Here is a 26,863-nt window from a genome sequence, read left to right on the forward strand (position 1 = left end):
GGTACTGATGTAGGAGTGTGTGTCTCTAGTCCTGGTACTGATGTAGGAATGTGTGTCTCTAGTCCTGGTACTGATGTAGGGGTGTGTGTCTCTAGCCCTGGTACTGATGTGGGAGTGTGTCTGTAACCCTGGTACTGATGTGGGAGTGTGTCTGTAACCCTGGTACTGATGTGGGAGTGTGTCTCTAGTCCTGGTACTGATGTGGGAGTGTGTCTCTAGCCCTGGTACTGATGTGGGAGTGTGTCTCTAGTCCTGCTACTGATGTACATTGTAGGAGTGTATGTCTCTAGTCCTGGTACTGATGTAGGAGTGTGTATCTCTAGTCCTGGTACTGATGTAGGAGTGTGTCTCTAGTCCTGGTACTGATGTAGGAGTGTGTCTCTAGTCCTGGTACTGATGTAGGAGTGTGTCTCTAGTCCTGGTACTGATGTAGGAGTGTGTGTCTCTAGTCCTGGTACTGATGTAGGAGTGTGTCTCTAGTCATGTTACTGATGTAGGAGTGTGTGTCTCTAGTCCTGGTACTGATGTAGGAGTGTGTCTCTAGTCCTGGTACTGATGTAGGAGTTTATGTCTAATCCTGGTACTGATGTAGGAGTGTGTCTCTAGCCCTGGTACTGATGTAGGAGTGTGTGTCTCTAGTCCTGGTACTGATGTAGGAGTGTGTCTCTAGTCCTGTTACTGATGTAGGAGTGTGTGTCTGTAACCCTGGTACTGATGTGGGAGTGTGTCTCTAGTCCTGGTACTGATGTGGGAGTGTGTCTCTAGCCCTGGTACTGATGTGGGAGTGTGTCTCTAGTCCTGCTACTGATGTACATTGTAGGAGTGTATGTCTCTAGTCCTGGTACTGATGTAGGAGTGTGTGTCTAGTCCTGGTACTGATGTAGGAGTGTGTGTCTCTAGTCCTGGTACTGATGTAGGAGTGTGTGTCTCTAGTCCTGGTACGGATGTAGGAGTGTGTGTCTCTAGTCCTGGTACTGATGTAGGAGTGTGTCTCTAGTCCTGGTACTGATGTAGGTGTGTGTGTCTCTAGTCCTGGTACTGATGTAGGAGTGTGTCTCTAGTCCTGGTACTGATGTAGGAGTGTGTCTCTAGTCCTGGTACTGATGTAGGAGTGTGTCTCTAGTCCTGGTACTGATGTAGGAGTGTGTCTCTAGTCCTGGTACTGATGTAGGAGTGTGTCTCTAGTCCTGGTACTGATGTAGGAGTGTGTGTCTCTAGTCCTGGTACTGATGTAGGAGTGTGTCTCTAGTCCTGTTACTGATGTAGGAGTGTGTGTCTCTAGTCCTGGTACTGATGTAGGAGTGTGTCTCTAGTCCTGGTACTGATGTAGGAGTGTGTGTCTCTAGTCCTGGTACTGATGTAGGAGTGTGTGTCTCTAGTCCTGGTACGGATGTAGGAGTGTGTGTCTCTAGTCCTGGTACTGATGTAGGAGTGTGTCTCTAGTCCTGGTACTGATGTAGGTGTGTGTGTCTCTAGTCCTGGTACTGATGTAGGAGTGTGTCTCTAGTCCTGGTACTGATGTAGGAGTTTATGTCTAATCCTGGTACTGATGTAGGAGTGTGTCTCTAGCCCTGGTACTGATGTAGGAGTGTGTGTCTCTAGTCCTGGTACTGATGTAGGAGTGTGTCTCTAGTCCTGTTACTGATGTAGGAGTGTGTGTCTGTAACCCTGGTACTGATGTGGGAGTGTGTCTCTAGTCCTGGTACTGATGTGGGAGTGTGTCTCTAGCCCTGGTACTGATGTGGGAGTGTGTCTCTAGTCCTGCTACTGATGTACATTGTAGGAGTGTATGTCTCTAGTCCTGGTACTGATGTAGGAGTGTGTATCTCTAGTCCTGGTACTGATGTAGGAGTGTGTCTCTAGTCCTGGTACTGATGTAGGAGTGTGTCTCTAGTCCTGGTACTGATGTAGGAGTGTGTCTCTAGTCCTGGTACTGATGTAGGAGTGTGTGTCTCTAGTCCTGGTACTGATGTAGGAGTGTGTCTCTAGTCCTGTTACTGATGTAGGAGTGTGTGTCTCTAGTCCTGGTACTGATGTAGGAGTGTGTCTCTAGTCCTGGTACTGATGTAGGAGTGTGTGTCTCTAGTCCTGGTACTGATGTAGGAGTGTGTGTCTCTAGTCCTGGTACGGATGTAGGAGTGTGTGTCTCTAGTCCTGGTACTGATGTAGGAGTGTGTCTCTAGTCCTGGTACTGATGTAGGTGTGTGTGTCTCTAGTCCTGGTACTGATGTAGGAGTGTGTCTCTAGTCCTGGTACTGATGTAGGAGTGTGTCTCTAGTCCTGGTACTGATGTAGGAGTGTGTCTCTAGTCCTGGTACTGATGTAGGAGTGTGTCTCTAGTCCTGGTACTGATGTAGGAGTGTGTGTCTCTAGTCCTGGTACGGATGTAGGAGTGTGTGTCTCTAGTCCTGGTACTGATGTAGGAGTGTGTCTCTAGTCCTGGTACTGATGTAGGAGTGTGTCTCTAGTCCTGTTACTGATGTAGGAGTGTGTGTCTCTAGTCCTGGTACTGATGTAGGAGTGTGTCTCTAGTCCTGGTACTGATGTAGGAGTGTGTGTCTCTAGTCCTGGTACTGATGTAGGAGTGTGTGTCTCTAGTCCTGGTACGGATGTAGGAGTGTGTTTCTCTAGTCCTGGTACTGATGTAGGAGTGTGTGTCTCTAGTCCTGGTACGGATGTAGGAGTGTGTTTCTCTAGTCCCGTACTGATGTAGGAGTGTGTCTCTAGTCCTGGTACTGATGTAGGTGTGTGTGTCTCTAGTCCTGGTACGGATGTAGGAGTGTGTGTCTCTAGTCCTGGTACTGATGTAGGAGTGTGTGTCTGTAACCCTGGTACTGATGTAGGAGTGTGTGTCTGTAACCCTGGTACTGATGTAGGAGTGTGTCTCTAGTCCTGGTACTGATGTAGGAGTGTGTTTCTCTAGTCCTGGTACTGATGTAGGAGTGTGTCTCTAGTCCTGGTACTGATGTAGGAGTGTGTCTCTAGTCCTGGTACTGATGTAGGAGTGTGTGTCTCTAGTCCTGGTACTGATGTAGGAGTGTGTCTCTAGTCCTGGTACTGATGTAGGAGTGTGTCTCTAGTCCTGGTACTGATGTAGGAGTGTGTGTCTCTAGTCCTGGTACTGATATATAGTACAATAGTATGTTTTTATTCTCTAGTTAATTAGTACAATAGTATGTTTTTATTCTCTAGCTAATTAGTACAATAGTATGTTTGTATTCTCTAGCTAATTAGTACAATAATAGTGTTCATCCTCTAATACACTGTGTTTCACTTATCTAATCTTCCTCTAGTACATATGACCTTTAATTTAGAGAAAAAGAAAATATGTGGGAAGCTTAGGAAGTGAAGTGCCACTGAAGTCTGTCGTGTGGTTCACTGTCGTGCAAAAGTCTCGAGCAGATGATATGTGTGTGGAGCTGTAAAGCAACTAGAGATCAAGGTCTAATCAGCTCTTGTAGGCTAAAACAGCTTTTGGTAATTAAAGTCCTGGTGCTTTAGGTGTTGTATCTTGATCATCAGAGGTCTGCTTGGGCTGTACATGTTTTAGCTCAGATCATCAGATGACCTTGTCAAAGATTTGCATGTCAGTTTTAATTTGGAGGATGAAGGTTTCAAGTGTTTCTTTAGACAATTTTGTAAACATCTCGGGTTTTAGTAGCTTTTCTGCACAGCAATTACATCAAGAACAAACACTGTCACGTCAACTATAGAATATGTACTGAAAACAAATTGTTTTAGAGAAAAACAAAACATACCTTTTACTAATATCAATTTCAACAAAAATGAAGTAATCATGTGATTGCCAGTCACCACGAATGTGACTTTGAGTCACATGCATCAGTTTGAGTCACCGAGCTATAATGTGACCAAGAGTCTCCTGTAATGTGACCATTAATCACCTGTACTGAGGCTGCGAGTCACCAGTCTTACCTTGTAAATGTGACTCTGTCAGTCTCCTGTAACGTGACTGTGAGTCACCAGTACTGAGGCTGCGAGTCACCAGTCATACCTTGTAAATGTGACTCTGTCAGTCTCCTGTAACGTGACTGTGAGTCACCAGTACTGAGACTGCGAGTCATCAGTCTTACCTTGTAAATGTGACTCTGTCAATGTCCTGTAACGTGACTGTGAGTCACCAGTACTGAGACTGCGAGTCACCAGTCATACCTTGTAAATATGACTCTGTCAATCTCCTGTAACACGGCTGTGAGTCACCAGTCTTACCTTGTAAATATGACTCTGTCAATCTCCTGTAACATGGCTGTGAGTCACCAGTACTGAGGCTACGAGTCACCAGTCATACCTTGTAAATGTGACTCTGTCAATCTCCTGTAATGTGACTGTGAGTCACCAGTACTGAGGCTGTGAGTCACCAGTCATACCTTGTAAATGTGACTCTGTCAATCTCCTGTAATGTGACTGTGAGTCACCAGTACTGAGGCTGCGAGTCACCAGTCATACCTTGTAAATGTGACTCTGTCAGTCTCCTGTAACGTGACTGTGAGTCACCAGTACTGAGGCTGCGAGTCACCAGTCATACCTTGTAAATGTGACTCTGTCAATCTCCTGTAACGTGACTGTGAGTCACCAGTACTGAGGCTGCGAGTCACCAGTCTTACCTTGTAAATGTGACTCTGTCAATCTCCTGTAATGTGACTGTGAGTCACCAGTACTGAGACTGCGAGTCACCAGTCTTACCTTGTAAATGTGACTCTGTCAGTCTCCTGTAACACGGCTGTGAGTCACCAGTACTGAGGCTGCGAGTCACCAGTCTTACCTTGTAAATGTGACTCTGTCAGTCTCCTGTAATGTGACTAGGAGTCACCTGTATTAGAGTCACCTGTTATCTGATGGACTGTTTAGGCAGATCTTTGCTACATTCCTGGAGCTGGTTAATAATGATGTTGTAGAGTTTAATTGTAGATGTTAAGAAGGTTATATGCAGTGCTGGTATTGGCTGCCTGCTTGCTTGGTCCTTCTTGGCCATGATTTAAGTCTCCAGTGTGTCTCTCCAGGCAGTAATTGTACTGCCCTTGCTATAGAGCATTTACCTGTCCCTGGCTTTGTTGTTTCCTCTGATCTGTGGGTAGCCTTTTGTACTTAGCTTTTGTGAACTATTTATTACAGGGAACCACGCCATTACCAATGGCAACATTTTCTGTGATGAAGCCTGCCTTCTTTTTTTACATATACTGCAACAAGAATTTTACATATTAAACCTTTGGGCATCTCATCAGATTTGAAAAAAAAAAATATTACAGAATTATGAAAAAGGCACAGGTAATGTAGGGCATATCTTATACACTAATGTAACATCGTCCAAGTGAAGTTTTCAATGTTTATTCCCTGTTGTAATTGTACTATGAATATACAGTATAGAAATAGCTGATAAATAACAAACAGATCAAATACATACAAAAATGTAGGCTCTACCCAATATCAATAAACAAAAATATAGGCTACCTCTACCCAATATCAATAAACAAAAATGTAGGCTATCTATACCCAATATCAATAAACAAAAATGTAGGCAACTTCAACCCAATATCAATAAACAAAAATGTAGGCTACATGATGTTTCCTGTGAGTAAGCTGTGATATGTGATGTTTCCTGTGAGTAAGCTGTGATGTTTCCTGTGAGTAAGCTGTGATGTTTCCTGTCAGTAAGCTTTGATGTGTAATGTTACCCGTGAGTTAGTTGTGATGTTTCCTGTGAGTAAGCTTTGATGTGTGAAGTTTCCTGTGAGTAAGCTATGATGTGTGATGTTTTCTGTGAGTAAGCTGTGATGTGTGATGTTTTCTGTGAGTAAGCTATGATGTGTGACGTTTTCTGTGAATAAGCTATGATGTGTGATGTTTTCTGTGAGTAAGCTATGATGTGTGATGTTTCCTGTGAGTAAGCTGTGATGTGTGATGTTTTCTGTGAGTAAGCTGTGATGTGTGATGTTTTCTGTGAGTAAGCTATGATGTGTGATGTTTTCTGTGAGTAAGCTATGATGTGTGATGTTTTCTGTGAATAAGCTATGATGTGTGATGTTTCCTGTGAATAAGCTATGATGTGTGATGTTTCCTGTGAATAAGCTATGATGTGTGATGTTTTCTGTGAATAAGCTATGATGTGTGATGTTTTCTGTGAATAAGCTATGATGTGTGATGTTTTCTGTGAATAAGCTATGATGTGTGATGTTTTCTGTGAATAAGCTATGATGTGTGATGTTTTCTGTGAATAAGCTATGATGTGTGATGTTTTCTGTGAGTTAGCTGTGATGTGTGATGTTTCCTGTGAGTAAGCTGTGATGTGTGATGTTTTCTGTGAATAAGCTATGATGTGTGATGTTTTCTGTGAGTAAGCTATGATGTGTGATGTTTTCTGTGAGTAAGCTGTGATGTGTGATGTTTCCTGTGAGTAAGCTATGATGTGTGATGTTTTCTGTGAGTAAGCTATGATGTGTGATGTTTTCTGTGAGTTAGCTATGATGTGTGATATTTCCTGTGAGTAAGCTGTGATGTTTCCTGTGAGTAAGCTGTGATGTTTCCTGTAAGTTAGCTATGATGTGTGATGTTTTCTGTGAGTAAGCTGTGATGTGTGATGTTTTCTGTGAATAAGCTATGATGTGTGATGTTTTCTGTGAGTAAGCTATGATGTGTGATGTTTTCTGTGAGTAAGCTGTGATGTGTGATGTTTCCTGTGAGTAAGCTATGATGTGTGATGTTTTCTGTGAGTAAGCTATGATGTGTGATGTTTTCTGTGTGTTAGCTATGATGTGTGATGTTTCCTGTGAGTAAGCTGTGATGTGTGATGTTTCCTGTGAGTAAGCTGTGATGTGTGATGTTTCCTGTGAGTAAGCTATGATGTGTGATGTTTTCTGTGAATAAGCTGTGATGTGTGATGTTTCCTGTGAGTAAGCTATGATGTGTGATGTTTTCTGTGAATAAGCTGTGATGTGTGATGTTATCTGTGAGTTAGCTGTGATGTGTGATGTTTCCTGTGAGTAAGCTGTGATGTGTGATGTTTCCTGTGAGTAAGCTGTGATGTGTGATGTTACCTGTGAGTAAGCTGTGATGTGTGATGTTTTCTGTGAGTTAGCTGTGATGTGTGATATTTCCTTTGAGTAATCTGTGATGTGTGATGTTTTCTGTGAGTTAGCTGTGATGTGTGATATTTCCTTTGAGTAATCTGTGATGTGTGATGTTTCCTGTGAGTAAGCTATGATGTGTGATGTTTTCTGTGAGTTAGCTATGATGTGTGATGTTTTCTGTGAATAAGCTATGATGTGTGATGTTTTCTGTGAGTAAGCTGTGATGTGTGATGTTTCCTGTGAGTAAGCTATGATGTGTGATGTTTTCTGTGAGTAAGCTATGATGTGTGATGTTTTCTGTGAGTTAGCTATGATGTGTGATGTTTCCTGTGAGTAAGCTGTGATGTGTGATGTTTTCTGTGAATAAGCTATGATGTGTGATGTTTCCTGTGAATAAGCTATGATGTGTGATGTTTTCTGTGAGTAAGCTATGATGTGTGATGTTTCCTGTGAGTAAGCTGTGATGTGTGATGTTTTCTGTGAGTTAGCTATGATGTGTGATGTTTCCTGTGAGTAAGCTGTGATGTGTGATGTTTCCTGTGAGTAAGCTGTGATGTGTGATGTTTCCTGTGAGTAAGCTATGATGTGTGATGTTTTCTGTGAATAAGCTGTGATGTGTGATGTTTCCTGTGAGTAAGCTATGATGTGTGATGTTTTCTGTGAATAAGCTGTGATGTGTGATGTTATCTGTGAGTTAGCTGTGATGTGTGATGTTTCCTGTGAGTAAGCTGTGATGTGTGATGTTTCCTGTGAGTAAGCTGTGATGTGTGATGTTACCTGTGAGTAAGCTGTGATGTGTGATGTTTTCTGTGAGTTAGCTGTGATGTGTGATATTTACTTTGAGTAATCTGTGATGTGTGATGTTTTCTGTGAGTTAGCTGTGATGTGTGATGTTTTCTGTGAGTAAGCTGTGATGTGTGATGTTTTCTGTGAGTAAGCTGTGATGTGTGATGTTTTCTGTGAGTAAGCTGTAATGTGTGATGTTTTCTGTGAGTAAGCTGTGATGTGTGATGTTTTCTGTGAGTTAGCTGAGATGTGTGATGTTATCTGTGAGTTAGCTGTGATGTGTGATGTTTTCTGTGAGTAAGCTGTGATGTGTGATGTTTTCTGTGAGTTAGCTGAGATGTGTGATGTTATCTGTGAGTTAGCTGTGATGTGTGATGTTATCTGTGAGTAAGCTATGATGTGTGATATTTCCTTTGAGTAATCTGAGATATGTTATTATATTTCCTGTCCAGAAGTTGTGATGTGTCATTTTCTTCTCATTTCAGTTTCATGATGGTGCTTATCTGTCTCATATTTAGTGTGTTGTCTACAATAGCTCAGTACACAAGTTTTGCCAACGAAACCCTCTTCTGGATGGTGAGTACCGAATCAAAGCTCAGTACACAAGCTTCACCAATAAAACCCTCTCCTGGATGGTGAGTACCCAATCACAGTTCAGTACACAAGCTTCACCAAGGAAACCCTCTCCTGGATGGTGAGTACCCAATCACAGTTCAGTACACAAGCTTCACCAATAAAACCCTCTCCCTGATGGTGAGTACCCAATCACAGTTCAGTACACAAGCTTCACCAATAAAACCCTCTCCTGGATGGTGAGTACCCAATCAAAGTTCAGTACACAAGCTTCACCAATAAAACCCTCTCCTGGATGGTGAGTACCCAATCAAAGTTCAGTACACAAGCTTCACCAATAAAACCCTCTCCTGGATGGTGAGTACCCAATCAAAGTTCAGTACACAAGCTTCACCAATGAAATCCTCTCCTGGATGGTGAGTACCCAATCAAAGTTCAGTACACAAGCTTCACCAATAAAACCCTCTCCTGGATGGTGAGTATCCAATCAAAGTTCAGTACACAAGCTTCACCAATAAAACCCTCTCCTGGATGGTGAGTACCCAATCAAAGTTCAGTACACAAGCTTCACCAATAAAACCCTCTCCTGGATGGTGAGTACCCAATCACAGTTCAGTACACAAGCTTCACCAATAAAACCCTCTTCTGGATGGTGAGTACCCAATCAAAGTTCAGTACACAAGCTTCACCAATAAAACCCTCTCCTGGATGGTGAGTACCCAATCAAAGTTCAGTACACAAGCTTCACCAATGAAATCCTCTCCTGGATGGTGAGTACCCAATCACAGTTCAGTACACAAGCTTCACCAATAAAACCCTCTCCTGGATGGTGAGTACCCAATCAAAGTTCAGTACACAAGCTTCACCAATAAAACCCTCTCCTGGATGGTGAGTATCCAATCAAAGTTCAGTACACAAGCTTCACCAATAAAACCCTCTCCTGGATGGTGAGTACCCAATCAAAGTTCAGTACACAAGCTTCACCAATAAAACCCTCTCCTGGATGGTGAGTATCCAATCAAAGTTCAGTACACAAGCTTCACCAATAAAACCCTCTCCTGGATGGTGAGTACCCAATCACAGTTCAGTACACAAGCTTCACCAATAAAACCCTCTCCTGGATGGTGAGTACCCAATCACAGTTCAGTACACAAGCTTCACCAATAAAACCCTCTCCTGGATGGTGAGTACCCAATCAAAGTTCAGTACACAAGCTTCACCAATAAAACCCTCTCCTGGATGGTGAGTACCCAATCACAGTTCAGTACACAAGCTTCACCAATAAAACCCTCTCCTGGATGGTGAGTACCCAATCACAGTTCAGTACACAAGCTTCACCAATAAAACCCTCTCCTGGATGGTGAGTATCCAATCACAGTTCAGTACACAAGCTTCACCAATAAAACCCTCTCCTGGATGGTGAGTACCCAATCACAGTTCAGTACACAAGCTTCACCAATAAAACCCTCTCCTGGATGGTGAGTACCCAATCAAAGTTCAGTACACAAGCTTCACCAATAAAACCCTCTCCTGGATGGTGAGTACCCAATCACAGTTCAGTACACAAGCTTCACCAATAAAACCCTCTCCTGGATGGTGAGTACCCAATCACAGTTCAGTACACAAGCTTCACCAATAAAACCCTCTCCTGGATGGTGAGTATCCAATCACAGTTCAGTACACAAGCTTCACCAATAAAACCCTCTCCTGGATGGTGAGTACCCAATCACAGTTCAGTACACAAGCTTCACCAATAAAACCCTCTCCTGGATGGTGAGTACCCAATCACAGTTCAGTACACAAGCTTCACCAATAAAACCCTCTCCTGGATGGTGAGTATCCAATCACAGTTCAGTACACAAGCTTCACCAATAAAACCCTCTCCTGGATGGTGAGTACCCAATCAAAGTTCAGTACACAAGCTTCACCAATAAAACCCTCTCCTGGATGGTGAGTATCCAATCACAGTTCAGTACACAAGCTTCACCAATAAAACCCTCTCCTGGATGGTGAGTATCCAATCACAGTTCAGTACACAAGCTTCACCAATAAAACCCTCTCCTGGATGGTGAGTATCCAATCACAGTTCAGTACACAAGCTTCACCAATAAAACCCTCTCCTGGATGGTGAGTATCCAATCACAGTTCAGTACACAAGCTTCACCAACTCCTTGTTGGTTCAGTTAACAAACTTGTGTTCCTGTGTGTAGATAATCTGCTTTAGATATGGACTTGTAGTGATAACTGCCATTAACTACTGATATAAGCTCTTTATCCACTTTGTAACTCTCTGCTGTTTCTCTTTTTTTTACAGGAGATTGTTTTAGTGGTATTTTTTGGTCTGGAATATGTCATACGCCTGTGGTCTGCTGGATGTCGTAGTAAATATATGGGCATGAAAGGGAGGCTACGTTTTGCAAGGAAACCCATCTCTATTATAGGTAAATATATAACTACTCTAGTGTATGGAATCATGTTAACTTGAAGATACTTAGAAAAAAGTCACATGGAGAAAATACCTGGCATAACATTTGTTTTAGATAATTGGAAGAATAGGAATGTTCTAGATGTGCATGCACAATTGGTATGCTGAATAAATGCATCTTGTTGTTTTATACACTGCACATGCATGTATTAATGTCACTACCATGTGGGTATATATATACAAAATAGAAAAAATAGAAAATGCACAAAAATGTGGGTGAAATCTGTGAGGGTGCTTTGTATGTCTGGAGGAACAAGATTGAATGCTGTAGGTTCATACTGACTCTGCTGTTGACATTGTATTGTCCTAACATCAGGATATCTGTAGTAGGTGCACAAATAATGGTTAACTTACTGTAGATCTCAAAAACCAGTTGGATATTACCAAGGACTAGGGAGATACCAAAAACCAGTAGGATATTACCAAGGACTAGATCGAGAGATACCAAAAACCTGTAGGATATTACCAAGGACTAGAGAGATACCAAAAACCTGTAGGATATTACCAAGGACTGTGAAGATACCAAAAACCTGTAGGATATTACCAAGGACTAGAGAGATACCAAAAACCAGTAGGATATTACCAAGGACTATGGAGATAACAAAAACCAGTAGGATATTACCAAGGACTATGTAGATCCCAAAAACCTGTAGGATATTACCAAGGACTATGGAGATCCCAAAAACCAGTAGGATATTACCAAGGACTAGGGAGATACCAAAAACCAGTAGGATATTACCAAGGACTAGGGAGATACCAGAAACCAGTAGGATATTACCAAGGTCTATGGAGATCCAAACCAGTAGGATATTACCAAGGACTAGGGACATACCAAAAACCAGTAGGATATTACCAAGGACTAGGGAGATACCAAAAACCAGTAGGATATTACCAAAGACTATGGAGATCCAAACCAGTAGGATATTACCAAAGACTAGGGACATACCAAAAACCAGTAGGATATTACCAAGGACTAGGGAGATACCAAAAACCAGTAGGATATTACCAAGGTCTAGGGAGATACCAAAAACCAGTAGGATATTACCAAGGACTAGGGAGATACCAAAAACCAGTAGGATATTACCAAGGACTATGGAGATACCAAAAACCAGTAGGATATTACCAAGGACTAGGGAGATACCAAAAACCAGTAGGATATTACCAAAGACTAGAGAGATACCAAAAACCAGTAGGATATTACCAAAGACTAGAGAGATACCAAAAACCTGTAGGATATTACCAAGGACTGTGAAGATACCAAAAACCTGTAGGATATTACCAAGGACTAGAGAGATACCAAAAACCAGTAGGATATTACCAAGGACTATGGAGATACCAAAAACCAGTAGGATATTACCAAGGACTATGTAGATCCCAAAAACCTGTAGGATATTACCAAGGACTATGGAGATCCCAAAAACCAGTAGGATATTACCAAGGACTAGAGAGATACCAAAAACCTGTAGGATATTACCAAGGACTAGGGAGATACCAAAAACCAGTAGGATATTACCAAGGACTAGGGAGATACCAAAAACCAGTAGGATATTACCAAAGACTAGAGAGATACCAAAAACCTGTAGGATATTACCAAGGACTAGGGAGATCCCAAAAACCAGTAGGATATTACCAAGGACTAGGGAGATCCCAAAAACCAGTAGGATATTACCAAAGACTATGGAGATCCAAACCAGTAGGATATTACCAAAGACTAGAGAGATCCCAAAAACCAGTAGGATATTACCAAGGACAATGGAGAGTGTTTCTGATGTCAACTGGTTCAGTTTTATTGTATGAAACTGATAAAATACCAAGAAGGATTTAATTATGTGATATTTTCAAGACCTCCTGGACATAATCTTTGTTTTCCGCTGCATAAACTACCTGGTTAAAATGACGTTTAGCTTTCATCAGCCCCAGAAATTAACCTGTATAACAGTACTTTCCGTTTGATGTAAAGTCTCAGTTTGGAATAATCATTGAATGTTTAATTTGTTTATAACATGTCAGATACTCACAGCTTGTTAAGTATTGAGAAGCTGGTTAGCTCATATATATATCAGCCTCAATGCCAATGATTGGTAATTATGTCATCTGATACAAAAGTACGAAAGTACGAAAGTACTTGAGCCCTCATCACTGATTACACCAGCTGTTACAAAGTGTGTTATCACACAATCTCTCGATCAGAACTCTCATATCATGGAATGTTTTAATTACAAATTCTAAATTTATTAGCTGTTAAAAGCAATATAATACCAGCCAGTGATTAAAATCTGACTTTATCAAATAATAAGCCTGCAAAATATTCATGTATTAATATTTAAGGCATTTTATTGAATAGTACAAAATAATATGTATACTAATGAGTTATATCTGGCAGGTGCTTCAATATCGCCACAAAATTAATAAAAAATATTCATGATATAGAAATTTGATTGGAGATATAGCACCTATATTGCTGTAACCTGTTGTTGAGAAAGGTCAGCACAGGTATCAATGATGGGGACCAATAGGATATAAGCATGTTCTCAATGTATAGGCTTAATGGAGGTGTGTGTCACAGGTCATTAATGATACTGGAGGTGTGTGTCACAGGTCATTAATGATACTGGAGGTGTGTGTCACAGGTCATTAATGATACTGGAGGTGTGTGTCACAGGTCATTAATGATACTGGAGGTGTGTGTCACAGGTCATTAATGATACTGGAGGTACGTGTCACAGGTCATTAATAATACTGGAGGTGTGTGTCACAGGTCATTAATGATACTGGAGGTGTGTGTCACAGGTCATTAATGATACTGGAGGTGTGTGTCACAGGTCATTAATGATACTGGAGGTGTGTATCACAGGTCATTAATGATACTGGAGGTACGTGTCACAGGTCATTAATAATACTGGAGGTGTGTGTCACAGGTCATTAATGATACTGGAGGTGTGTGTCACAGGTCATTAATGATACTGGAGGTACGTGTCACAGGTCATTAATGATACTGGAGGTGTGTGTCACAGGTCATTAATGATACTGGAGGTGTGTGTCACTGGTCATTAATGATACTGGAGGTATGTGTCACTGGTCATTAATGATACTAGAGGTATGTGTCAGAGGTCATTAATGATACTGGAGGTATGTGTCACAGGTCATTAATGATACTGGAGGTGTGTGTCACAGGTCATTAATGATACTGGAGGTTTGTGTCACTGGTCATTAATGATACTGGAGGTTTGTGTCACTGGTCATTAATGATACTGGAGGTATGTGTCACAGGTCATTAATGATACTGGAGGTATGTGTCACAGGTCATTAATGATACTGGAGGTGTGTGTCACAGGTCATTAATGATACCTGAGGTGTGTGTCACAGGTCATTAATGATACTGGAGGTGTGTGTCACTGGTCATTAATGATACTGGAGGTACGTGTCACAGGTCATTAATGATACTGGAGGTGTTTGTCACAGGTCATTAATGATACTGGAGGTGTGTGTCAAAGGTCATTAATGATACTGGAGGTGTGTATCACAGGTCATTAATTATACTGGAGGTACGTGTCACTGGTCATTAATAATACTGGAGGTGTGTGTCACAGGTCATTAATGATACTGGAGGTATGTGTCACAGGTCATTAATTATACTGGAGGTACGTGTCACTGGTCATTAATAATACTGGAGGTGTGTGTCACAGGTCATTAATGATACTGGAGGTATGTGTCACAGGTCATTAATGATACTGGAGGTATGTGTTACTGGTCATTAATGATACTGGAGGTATGTGTCACAGGTCATTAATGATACTGGAGGTGTGTGTCACAGGTCATTAATGATACCGGAGGTGTGTGTCACAGGTCATTAATGATACTGGAGGTGTGTGTCACAGGTCATTAATGATACTGGAGGTATGTGTCACTAGTGTAATATAACATGGACATAATTATATTGGCTGTACCCGGCAGAAATCCATTTTGATGTCATGGGATTGATAATAATGTTACATTTTGAATTGTAAATGGTGCAACAAAATGGCTGCCAATGTTTGATTTTGTCCTCCAAAGTTTTTCTTCAGAATATAAGTTTTTAAGTCATCTGACTCGAAGATGACCTATAGTTGTTGTGCTTCCTCCATCATTGTCTGCTGTGCACTGTAGGCATGCTTTTCGAATTTCAAACTACTTCTCAAGTTCCAACAGTGGGACTGAACTCTAACTTGCCTGAAATGATTCTGCGATGGTCCAATATCCAAGATGGCCACCATGGCAGTCATCTTGAAAAGCACATTCTAAATTTCTTCTATAGTTTCATTGGTGCTATGAAGTTGGAAATCAATGAGGATATTAGTAAAGGGAAGCTAAGAAAGTGTTGTTATTTTCGGCCTCTTTGAATCTCTGACATGGTGGCCATTTTAACATGATTGCCTTAATTATTATGGTTTTCCTGAAGAACACCTATATTTCAAACTTCTTCTCAAGTTCCACTGGTGGGATGCTGCTCTAACTTGCCTGAAATGATTATGAGTTGGTCATGTCTAAGTGTTATTTTCGGGTTGCTCAGTAATCCAAGATGGTACCATGACCAACATACAGTATTGCACAATCCCAGTTGTTGTCTACCACTATAGTGTTACTGAGTATATATATATATACTACAATAGTACTAGAGTCTGTTTAAGTCAGACGACTGTTAAGGCCCATGGACCTCTTGTTTTAGTTATGTAATAAAAGTATCTTGAATTCATTTTCATACCATATGAGAATTTAATTGATGGTTGCCAAACCTCCCCAAAAATGAAAACTTCTAAAACACAATTATGGTTCTATATACATTGTATGTCACCAGAAAGAGACAGTAGTATTAAAGATTGGTTTAATTAATCAAATATTTTTATTCATTTGTTTTAATATTTCAGATTTTCTTGTGGTCTCAGCATCAGTCGTGGTACTGTCAGCAGGCTCTGAGGGTCAAGTGTTTGCCACTTCAGCAATCAGGTATACATAGTCAGGGCCACATCATGTTCACTGATTATCTATACATAGTCAGGACCACCTCAGCTATAAGACATGCATAGTCAGGGCCACCCAGCAATCAAGTATACATAGTAAGGGCCACCTGAGCTATCATCTATACATATAGTCATGACCACTTTATCAAATGCCAGATGTACGTTTTCAGGGCCGTTATAACTATCAGTTATACATAGTCGGGGTCACCCCAGCACTGTTGTATACATAATCAGGTCCATCATAGCCTCCAGGTACATGTATGGTTAATTATGGCCACCTCAGCTATTACTTATGCTCAGTTAGGGTCACCACAGCCATCAGGTAAACATAGTTGGGGCCACATCAGTTATGAGATTCATATCATATCTAACATTGTTTTCACTATTACGAATAAACTCATTTCAGAGGGATGACATATTAACTTCCTGTCTTTGAAACAATCATGAAACATGCTTATTGGTACACCAATCTTAAATTAAAACACTGCTGTCCTTTGTTTTCTAGGGGTGTGAGATTTTTACAAATTTTACGAATGCTCCATGTAGATCGACAAGGAGGCACATGGCGTCTCTTAGGATCTGTAGTATATATACATAGACAGGTGAGTATCAATAGAAGGGAGTGCGATCTACAAAGACAGGTGAGTATTGATAGAAGGGAGTACTGTCTACATAGACAGGTGAGTATCAATAGAAGGGAGTACTGTCTACATAGACAGGTGAGTATTGATAGAAGGGAGTACTGTCTACATAGACAGGTGAGTGTTGATAGAAGGGCGTACTGTCTACATAAACAGGTGAGTGTGGAAAGAAGGGAGTACTGTCTACATAGACAGGTGAGTATTGATAGATGGGAGTACTGTCTACATAGACAGGTGAGTATTGATAGAAGGGAGTACTGTCTACATAGACAGGTGAGTATGGATAGAAGGGAGTACTGTCTACATAGACAGGTGAGTATTTATAGAAGGGAGTGTTGTCTACATAGACAGATGAGAATTGATAGAAGGGAGTGTTGTCTTCATAGACAGGTGAGTATTGATAGAAGGGAGTACTGTCTACATAGACAGGTGAGTATTGATAGAAGGGAGTACTGTCTACATAGACAGGTGAGTATTGATAGAAGGGAGTACTGTCTACATAGACAGGTGAGTATTTATAGAAGGGAGTGTTGTCTACATAGACAGGTGAGTATTGATAGAAGGGAGTACTGTCTACATAGACAGGTGAGTATTGATAGAAGGGAGTACTGTCTACATAGACAGGTGAGTATTGATAGAAGGGAGTACTGTCTACATAGACAGGTGAGTATTGATAGAAGGGAGTACTGTCTACATAGACAGGTGAGTATTGATAGAAGGGAGTGCTGTCTACATAGACAGGTGAGTATTGATAGAAGGGAGTACTGTCTACATAGACAGGTGAGTATTGATAGAAGGGAGTGCTGTCTACATAGACAGGTGAGTATCAATAGAAGGGAGTACTGTCTATATATACAGGTGATAATTGATAGAAGGGAGTGTTGTCTACATAGACAGGTGAGTATCGATAGAAGGGAGTACTGTCTACATAGACAGGTGAGTATTGATAGAAGGGAGTACTGTCTACATAGACAGGTGAGTATTGATAGAAGGGAGTGTTGTCTACATAGACAGGTGAGTATTGATAGAAGGGAGTACTGTCTACATAGACAGGTGAGTATCAATAGAAGGGAGTGTTGTCTACATAGACAGGTAAGTATTGATAGAAGGGAGTACTGTCTACATAGACAGGTGAGTATTGATAGAAGGGAGTACTGTCTTCATAGACAGGTGAGAATTGATAGAAGGGAGTGTTGTCTACATAGACAGGTGAGTATTGATAGAAGGGAGTACTGTCTACATAGACAGGTGAGTATTGATAGAAGGGAGTACTGTCTATATAGACAGGTGAGTATTGATAGAAGGGAGTGCGATCTACATAGACAGGTGAGTATCAATAGAAAGGAGTGCTGTCTACATAGACAGGTGAGTATCGATAGAAGGGAGTACTGTCTACATAGACAGGTGAGTATTGATAGAAGGGAGTACTGTCTACATAGACAGGTGAGTATCAATAGAAGGAAGTACTGTCTTCATAGACAGGTGATTATTGATAGAAGGGAGTGTTGTCTACATAGACAGGTGAGTATTGATAGAAGGGAGTACTGTCTACATAGACAGGTGAGTATTGATAGAAGGGAGTACTGTCTTCATAGACAGGTGAGAATTGATAGAAGGGAGTGTTGTCTACATAGACAGGTGAGTATTGATAGAAGGGAGTGCTGTCTACATAGACAGGTGAGTATCAATAGAAGGGAGTACTGTCTATATATACAGGTGAGAATTGATAGAAGGGAGTGTTGTCTACATAGACAGGTGAGTATCGATAGAAGGGAGTACTGTCTACATAGACAGGTGAGTATTGATAGAAGGGAGTACTGTCTACATAGACAGGTGAGTATTGATAGAAGGGAGTGTTGTCTACATAGACAGGTGAGTATTGATAGAAGGGAGTACTGTCTACATAGACAGGTGAGTATCAATAGAAGGGAGTGTTGTCTACATAGACAGGTAAGTATTGATAGAAGGGAGTACTGTCTACATAGACAGGTGAGTATTGATAGAAGGGAGTACTGTCTTCATAGACAGGTGAGAATTGATAGAAGGGAGTGTTGTCTACATAGACAGGTGAGTATTGATAGAAGGGAGTACTGTCTACATAGACAGGTGAGTATTGATAGAAGGGAGTACTGTCTATATAGACAGGTGAGTATTGATAGAAGGGAGTGCGATCTACATAGACAGGTGAGTATCAATAGAAAGGAGTGCTGTCTACATAGACAGGTGAGTATCGATAGAAGGGAGTACTGTCTACATAGACAGGTGAGTATTGATAGAAGGGAGTACTGTCTACATAGACAGGTGAGTATCAATAGAAGGAAGTACTGTCTTCATAGACAGGTGAGTATTGATAGAAGGGAGTGTTGTCTACATAGACAGGTGAGTATTGATAGAAGGGAGTACTGTCTACATAGACAGGTGAGTATTGATAGAAGGGAGTACTGTCTTCATAGACAGGTGAGAATTGATAGAAGGGAGTGTTGTCTACATAGACAGGTGAGTATTGATAGAAGGGAGTACTGTCTACATAGACAGGTGAGTATTGATAGAAGGGAGTACTGTCTTCATAGACAGATGAGAATTGATAGAAGGGAGTGTTGTCTTCATAGACAGGTGAGTATTGATAGAAGGGAGTACTGTCTACATAGACAGGTGAGTATTGATAGAAGGGAGTACTGTCTACATAGACAGGTGAGTATTGATAGAAGGGAGTACTGTCTTCATAGACAGATGAGAATTGATAGAAGGGAGTGTTGTCTACATAGACAGGTGAGTATTGATAGAAGGGAGTACTGTCTACATAGACAGGTGAGTATTGATAGAAGGGAGTACTGTCTTCATAGACAGATGAGAATTGATAGAAGGGAGTGTTGTCTTCATAGACAGGTGAGTATTGATAGAAGGGAGTACTGTCTACATAGACAGGTGAGTATTGATAGAAGGGAGTACTGTCTACATAGACAGGTGAGTATTGATAGAAGGGAGTACTGTCTACATAGACAGGTGAGTATGTTTAGAAGGGAGTGTTGTCTACATAGACAGGTGAGTATGGATAGAAGGGAGTACTGTCTACATAGACAGGTGAGTATCGATAGAAGGGAGTACTGTCTACATAGACAGGTGAGTATTGATAGAAGGGAGTGCTGTCTACATAGACAGGTGAGTATCGATAGAAGGGAGTACTGTCTACATAGACAGGTGAGTATTGATAGAAGGGAGTACATATATGTACTGTCTACATAGACAGGTGAGTATTGATAGAAGGGAGTGCTGTCTAATATCTCCATAATTATATACTAAAACTACAATCTAATTCAATGGATTGTCCATGAAATATCTTATGGCATTTCAGCTCAAGGATTGTGTGAAATTTTAATGAACTTGCCGATGGGTTCATGTTGATATTGATATTACTAGATTTGACATTTACTGTAAAATTAATTTAAAATTGAACAGTTTTCCCATTTCCCAGATCATAAATTTCTACAAGATGTAAGTGTATAAAACTCTTGTGGTTTATCTGACAGTAACCTTCTTCTAGTATTTAACATTTGTTGTACAGAGAATAGATACGGTAGATTGTATATCTACAAACTGGTATCCATCCACTCTTTACCAGAGATTATCCCACAAGTCTTAACATATACCTTAAAATCAATTAAAAACATTTTATGTCATTGGGATTTCCGTTCAAGCTAAAATGAAATATAAGAGAAGGATACACTTTGTATGAGTCTTTTTACTATACTGGTTTGTACGAGTCTCTTTAATGTACAGTTTGTACGAGTCTATTTAATGTACAGTTTGTACGAGTCTTTTTAATGTACAGTTTGTACGAGTCTTTTTAATGTACAGTTTGTACGAGTCTTTTTGATGTACAGTTTGTATGAATCTTTTTAATGTACAGTTTGTATGAGTCTTTTTAATGTACAGTTTGTACGAGTCTATTTAATGTACAGTTTGTACGAGTCTATTTAATGTACAGTTTGTACGAGCCTTTTTAATGTACAGTTTGTATGAGGCTTTTTAATGTACAGTTTGTACGAGCCTTTTTAGCCCACCATCATCAGATGGTGGGCTGTTCAAATCGCCCTGCGTCCGTGGTCCATGGTCCGTGATCCGTCCATCCCTCCGTCCCTCCGTCCGTCCCTCCGTCCCTCCGTTCCTCCGTCCGTAAACAATTCTTGTTATCGCTATTTCTCAGAAAGTACTGAAGGGATCTTTCTCAATTTCATATGTAGGTTCCCCTTGGTGCCTCGTTATGCATATTGCGTTTTGAGACCAATCTGTAAAAAACATGGCCGACAGGGAGCCATCTTGGATTTTGACATTTGAAGTTTGTTATCGCTATTTCTGAGAAAGTACTGAAGGGATCTTTCTCAAATTTCATATGTAGGTTCCCCTTGGTGCCTAGTTATGCATATTGCGATTTGAGACCAATCGGAAAACAACATGGCCGACAGGCAGCCATCTTGGATTTTGACAATTGAAGTTTGTTATCACTATTTCTGAGAAAGTACTGAATGGATCTTTCTGAAATTTCATATGTAGGTTTCCCTTGGTGCTTAGTTATGCATATTGCGTTTTGAGACCAATCAAAAAACAACATGGCCGACAGGCAGCCATCTTGGATTTTCACAATTGAAGTTTGTTATCACTATTTCTGAGAAAGTATTTAAGGGATCTTTCTCAAATTTCATATGTAAGTTTCCCTTGGTGCCTAGTTATGCATATTGCGTTTTGAGACCAATCAAAAAACAACATGGCCGACAGGCAGCCATCTTGGATTTTCACAATTGAAGTTTGTTATCACTATTTCTGAGAAAGTACTTAATGGATCTTTCTGAAATTTCATATGTAAGTTTCCCTTGGTGCTTAGTTATGCATATTGCGTTTTGAGACCAATCTGAAAACAACATGGCCGACAGGCAGCCATCTTGGATTTTGACAATTGAAGTTTGTTATCACTATTTCTGAGAAAGTATTTAAGGGATCTTTCTCAAATTTCATATGTAGGTTTCCCTTGGTGCTTAGTTATGCATATTGCATTTTGAGACCAATCTGAAAATAACATGGCCGATAGGCAGCCATCTTGGATTTTGACAATTGAAGTTTGATATCGCTATTTCTGAGAAAGTACTGAAAGGATCTTTCTCAAATTTCATATGGAGGTTCCCCTTGGTGCCTCATTATGCTTATTGTATTTTGAGATCAATTGGAAAACAATATGGCCGACAGACCGCCATCTTGGATTTTGACAATTGAAGTTTGTTATCTCTATTTCTCAAAGTACTGAATGGATCTTTCTCAAATTTCATAAGTAAGTTCCCCTTGGTCCCTTGTATTGCATTTTTGGACCAGTCTGTCCTGAAAACAACCTAGTAAACAAACAGCCATTATCGTTAAATCTCAAATTTCTTATATAGCTAGGATTCCCTTGTTTGAAAAGTACTGTAGGGATGTCTCAATTTGCACAGATTAGTAAAATGAAGGGAAAAGTAGAGAAAAGATCAATCTGACATGGAACCTATGAAGATCATTCAATGGTGGGTGCCAAGATCCCTCTGGGATCTCTTGTTAATGTACAGTTTGTATGAGGCTTTTTAATGTACAGTTTGTATGAGTCTTTTTAATGTACAGTTTGTATGAGTCTTTTTAATGTACAGTTTGTATGAGTCTTTTTAATGTACAGTTTGTATGAGTCTTTTTGATTTTCAAAACTCAAATGGTTGATAATGCTGATTTTAAGAAGTTTGTACGGAAGACATCAGCTACAGGGAAAATGTGTAGACTTTGTAAGTGGTGCTGTACTACTGGACATAAAACAGCAGTCAATACAGATACAGACACACTAATAACATTGATTAGCTATCTAAACTACAATACACGACTAGTATATATAAGATTCTAACCACGTGTGGCACCTTGGTCTGTCACACAGACACACACTGTAATGAAAATCTCCCACTTACAGCAACCAAACATTGTAATGAAGGTCCCCCACTCAACATCTCCGAACATCCCCCACTCAACATCTCCGTATCCTAAAGCAATTTAAGACGACTAAATGAGATTGGGGTTCTGAAGACAATATCTAATTGTGATGCTCTAGCTGTTACGGTTTAATTTTATTTACTTTAAATATTGATATATACTTTATGGTAAACCTACTGGTACATATATTTAGCTCTGCAAGTTTTCCTTATTCTTCCTGAAATGACATGAAAGTGTTAATTATAAACAATACCAAATTGTTCCTTATACCCAATTGTTTCTTATTCTGAAAGTGTTAATTATAAACAATACCCAATTGTTCCTTATACCTAATCGTTTCTTATTTATTCCTGATATTTTGCTTTTAGCGTTTAGACTAGGAAGTTTATTGAAATGAATGACCTTGACCCTAAATTTAAGCTTGAGAAAGTTAAATTGGCAAAAATAGTAAAAAGACACCTTTTCAAATAACTGTGAGACCCTGAGATCTTATATATGGTCTCTGATACACTTTATTAATAAAAATGAATTAATGACATCCTGTAAAATAATTAGCACACCATATTTTGAGAGTAGGCTAATAACTTAATCATTAATAGAACTATTTGATTACTTAGACATCATATCTGGGCCTGGTTGTTCAAAACTATCTTTAAGCCAACAATTTTGAACAAACAGGCCGTTCTGGTTGAATATTATATCTGATTGGTTGATATTCTGGTTGAATATTATATCTGATTGGTAGATATTCTGGTTGAATATTATATCTGATTGGTAGATATTCTGGTTGAATATTATATCTGATTGGTAGATATTCTGGTTGAATATTATATCTGATTGGTTGATATTCTGGTTGAATATTATATCTGATTGGTTGATATTCTGGTTGAATATTATATCTGATTGGTAGATATTCTGGTTGAATATTATATCTGATTGGTAGATATTCTGGTTGAATATTATATCTGATTGGTTGATATTCTGGTTGAATATTATATCTGATTGGTAGATATTCTGGTTGAATATTATATCTGATTGGTAGATGTTCCAGATTTGTATATGTTCTGGTTTCATGAACCAAGAATTCCTACACATGTATTTGATTATCTTCCTATTCTTTCCAAATAATGCTGTCTTTATTATTTTTCAGGAACTGATAACAACATTGTACATAGGGTTTTTAGGTCTCATATTCTCATCCTACTTCGTCTACCTCGCCGAAAAAGACTTCGTATCAGAGGATGGTGTTACTCACTTCACAAGCTATGCAGACGCCCTCTGGTGGGGAGTGGTCAGTATATCAGTATAATATTGGATGTGAGGGGAGTGGTCAGTATATCAGTATAATATTGGGTGTGAGGGGAGTGGTCAGTATATCAGTATAATATTGGGTGTGAGGGGAGTGGTCAGTATATCAGTATAATATTGGGTGTGAGGGGAGTGGTCAGTATATCAGTATAATATTGGGTGTGAGGGGAGTGGTCAGTATATCAGTATATTATTGGGTGTTAGGGGAGTGGTCAGTATATCAGTATAATATTGGGTGTGAGGGGAGTGGTCAGTATATCAGTATAATATTGGGGTGTGAGGGGAGTGGTCAGTATATCAGTATAATATTGGGTGTGAGGGGAGTGGTCAGTATATCAGTATAATATTGGATGTGAGGGGAGTGGTCAGTATATCAGTATAATATTGGGTGTGAGGGGAGTGGTCAGTATATCAGTGTAATATTGGGTGTGAGGGGAGTGGTCAGTATATCAGTATAATGTTGGGTGTGAGGGGAGTGGTCAGTATATCAGTATAATATTGGGTGTGAGGGGAGTGGTCAGTATATCAGTATAATATTGGGTGTGAGGGGAGTGGTCAGTATATCAGTATAATATTGGGTGTGAGGGGAGTGGTCAGTATATCAGTATAATATTGGATGTGAGGGGAGTGGTCAGTATATCAGTATAATATTGGGTGTGAGGGGGAGTGGTCAGTATATCAGTATGATATTGGGTGTGAGGGGAGTGGTCAGTATATCAGTATAATGTTGGGTGTTAGGGGAGTGGTCAGTATATCAGTATAATATTGGGTGTGAGGGGAGTGGTCAGTATATCAGTATGATATTGGGTGTGAGGGGAGTGGTCAGTATATCAGTATAATGTTGGGTGTTAGGGGAGTGGTCAGTATATCAGTATAATATTGGGTGTGAGGGGAGTGGTCAGTATATCAGTATAATATTGGGTGTTAGGGGAGTGGTCAGTATATCAGTATAATATTGGGTGTGAGGGGAGTGGTCAGTATATTTTGTGGCTGGTAGGGGATCATCATTGTAAATCATTACAGTGTAATAACTAGTGGGGTCTGTAGGGGACCACCATTATAATTTATTACAGTGTAATAGATAGTGGGGGCCAGTAGGGGACCATCATTATAATTTATTACAGTGTAATAGTTAGTGGGGTCTGTAGGGGACCACCATTATAATTTGTTACAGTGTAATAGTTAGTGGGGGTCTGTAGGGGACCACCATTATAATTTATTACAGTGTATTAGATAGTGGGGGCCTGTAGGGGACCACCATTATAATTTGTTACAGTGTAATAGATAGTGGGGGCCAGTAGGGGACCACCATTATAATTTATTACAGTGTAATAGTTAGTGGGGTCTGTAGGGGACCACCATTATAATTTATTACAGTGTAATAGTTAGTGGGGGCCTGTAGGGGACCACCATTATAATTTATTACAGTGTATTAGATAGTGGGGGTCTGTAGGGGACCACCATTATAATTTGTTACAGTGTATTAGATAGTGGGGGTCTGTAGGGGACCACCATTATAATTTGTTACAGTGTAATAGCTAGTGGGGGTCTGTAGGGGACCACCATTATAATTTGTTACAGTGTAATAGTTAGTGGGGGCCTGTAGGGGACCACCATTATAATTTGTTATAGTGTAATAGTTAGTGGGGGCCTGTAGGGGACCACCATTATAATTTATTACAGTGTATTAGATAGTGGGGGCCTGTAGGGGAGCACCATTATAATTTGTTACAGTGTATTAGATAGTGGGGGTCTGTAGGGGACCACCATTATAATTTATTACAGTGTAATAGTTAGTGGGGGTCTGTAGGGGACCACCATTATAATTTATTACAGTGTAATAGTTAGTGGGGGTCTGTAGGGGACCACCATTATAATTTGTTACAGTGTAATAGCTAGTGGGGGTCTGTAGGGGACCACCATTATAATTTGTTACAGTGTAATAGCTAGTGGGGGTCTGTAGGGGACCACCATTATAATTTGTTACAGTGTAATAGTTAGTGGGGGCCTGTAGGGGACCACCATTATAATTTATTACAGTGTAATAGTTAGTGGGGGCCAGAAGGGGACCACCATTATAATTTATTACAGTGTAATAGTTAGTGGAGGCCTGTAGGGGACCACCATTATAATTTATTACAGTGTAATAGTTAGTGGAGGCCTGTAGGGGACCACCATTATAATTTGTTACAGTGTAATAGTTAGTGGGGGTCTGTAGGGGACCACCATTATAATTTATTACAGTGTAATAGTTAGTGGGGACCTGTAGGGGACCACCATTATAATTTGTTACAGTGTAATAGTTAGTGGGGGTCTGTAGGGGACCACCATTATAATTTATTACAGTGTAATAGTTAGTGGAGGCCTGTAGGGGACCACCATTATAATTTATTACAGTGTAATAGTTAGTGGAGGCCTGTAGGGGACCACCATTATAATTCATTACAGTGTAATAGTTAGTGGGGACCTGTAGGGGACCACCATTATAATTTATTACAGTGTAATAACTAGTGGAGGCCTGTAGGGGACCACCATTATAATTTGTTACAGTGTAATAGTTAGTGGGGGTCTGTAGGGGACCACCATTATAATTTGTTACAGTGTAATAGTTAGTGGAGGCCTGTAGGGGACCACCATTATAATTTATTACAGTGTAATAGTTAGTGGGGGCCTGTAGGGGACCACCATTATAATTTGTTACAGTGTAATAGTTAGTGGGGGCCAGTAGGGGACCACCATTATAATTTATTACAGTGTAATAGTTAGTGGGGGTCTGTAGGGGACCACCATTATAATTTGTTACAGTGTAATAGTTAGTGGGGGTCTGTAGGGGACCACCATTATAATTTATTACAGTGTAATAACTAGTGGGGGTCTGTAGGGGACCACCATTATAATTTGTTACAGTGTAATAGATAGTGGGGGCCAGTAGGGGACCACCATTATAATTTGTTACAGTGTAATAGTTAGTGGGGGTCTGTAGGGGACCACCATTAT

The 26,863-nt window shown here is 40.2% G+C and overlaps 1 protein-coding gene across 1 annotated transcript in view; it reads left to right on the top strand.

The window, feature by feature from the left end:
* Nucleotides 1–8,351: 8,351 nt before the first annotated feature.
* LOC117328227 (potassium voltage-gated channel subfamily KQT member 1-like) overlaps nucleotides 8,352–26,863 on the top strand; it is a 36,473-nt gene continuing 17,961 nt past the window's right edge. The window contains exons 1-5 of the mRNA XM_033885678.1: nucleotides 8,352–8,444; nucleotides 10,756–10,882; nucleotides 15,831–15,909; nucleotides 16,429–16,525; nucleotides 23,709–23,849. Of these exons, the coding sequence (XP_033741569.1) occupies nucleotides 8,358–8,444; nucleotides 10,756–10,882; nucleotides 15,831–15,909; nucleotides 16,429–16,525; nucleotides 23,709–23,849 (531 nt within the window). The 5' untranslated portion in view covers nucleotides 8,352–8,357. The remainder of the gene's footprint in view (nucleotides 8,445–10,755; nucleotides 10,883–15,830; nucleotides 15,910–16,428; nucleotides 16,526–23,708; nucleotides 23,850–26,863) is intronic.

This window comes from Pecten maximus, chromosome 5 (assembly GCF_902652985.1).
Source record: "Pecten maximus chromosome 5, xPecMax1.1, whole genome shotgun sequence".
Taxonomy (NCBI): Eukaryota; Metazoa; Mollusca; class Bivalvia; order Pectinida; family Pectinidae; genus Pecten; species Pecten maximus.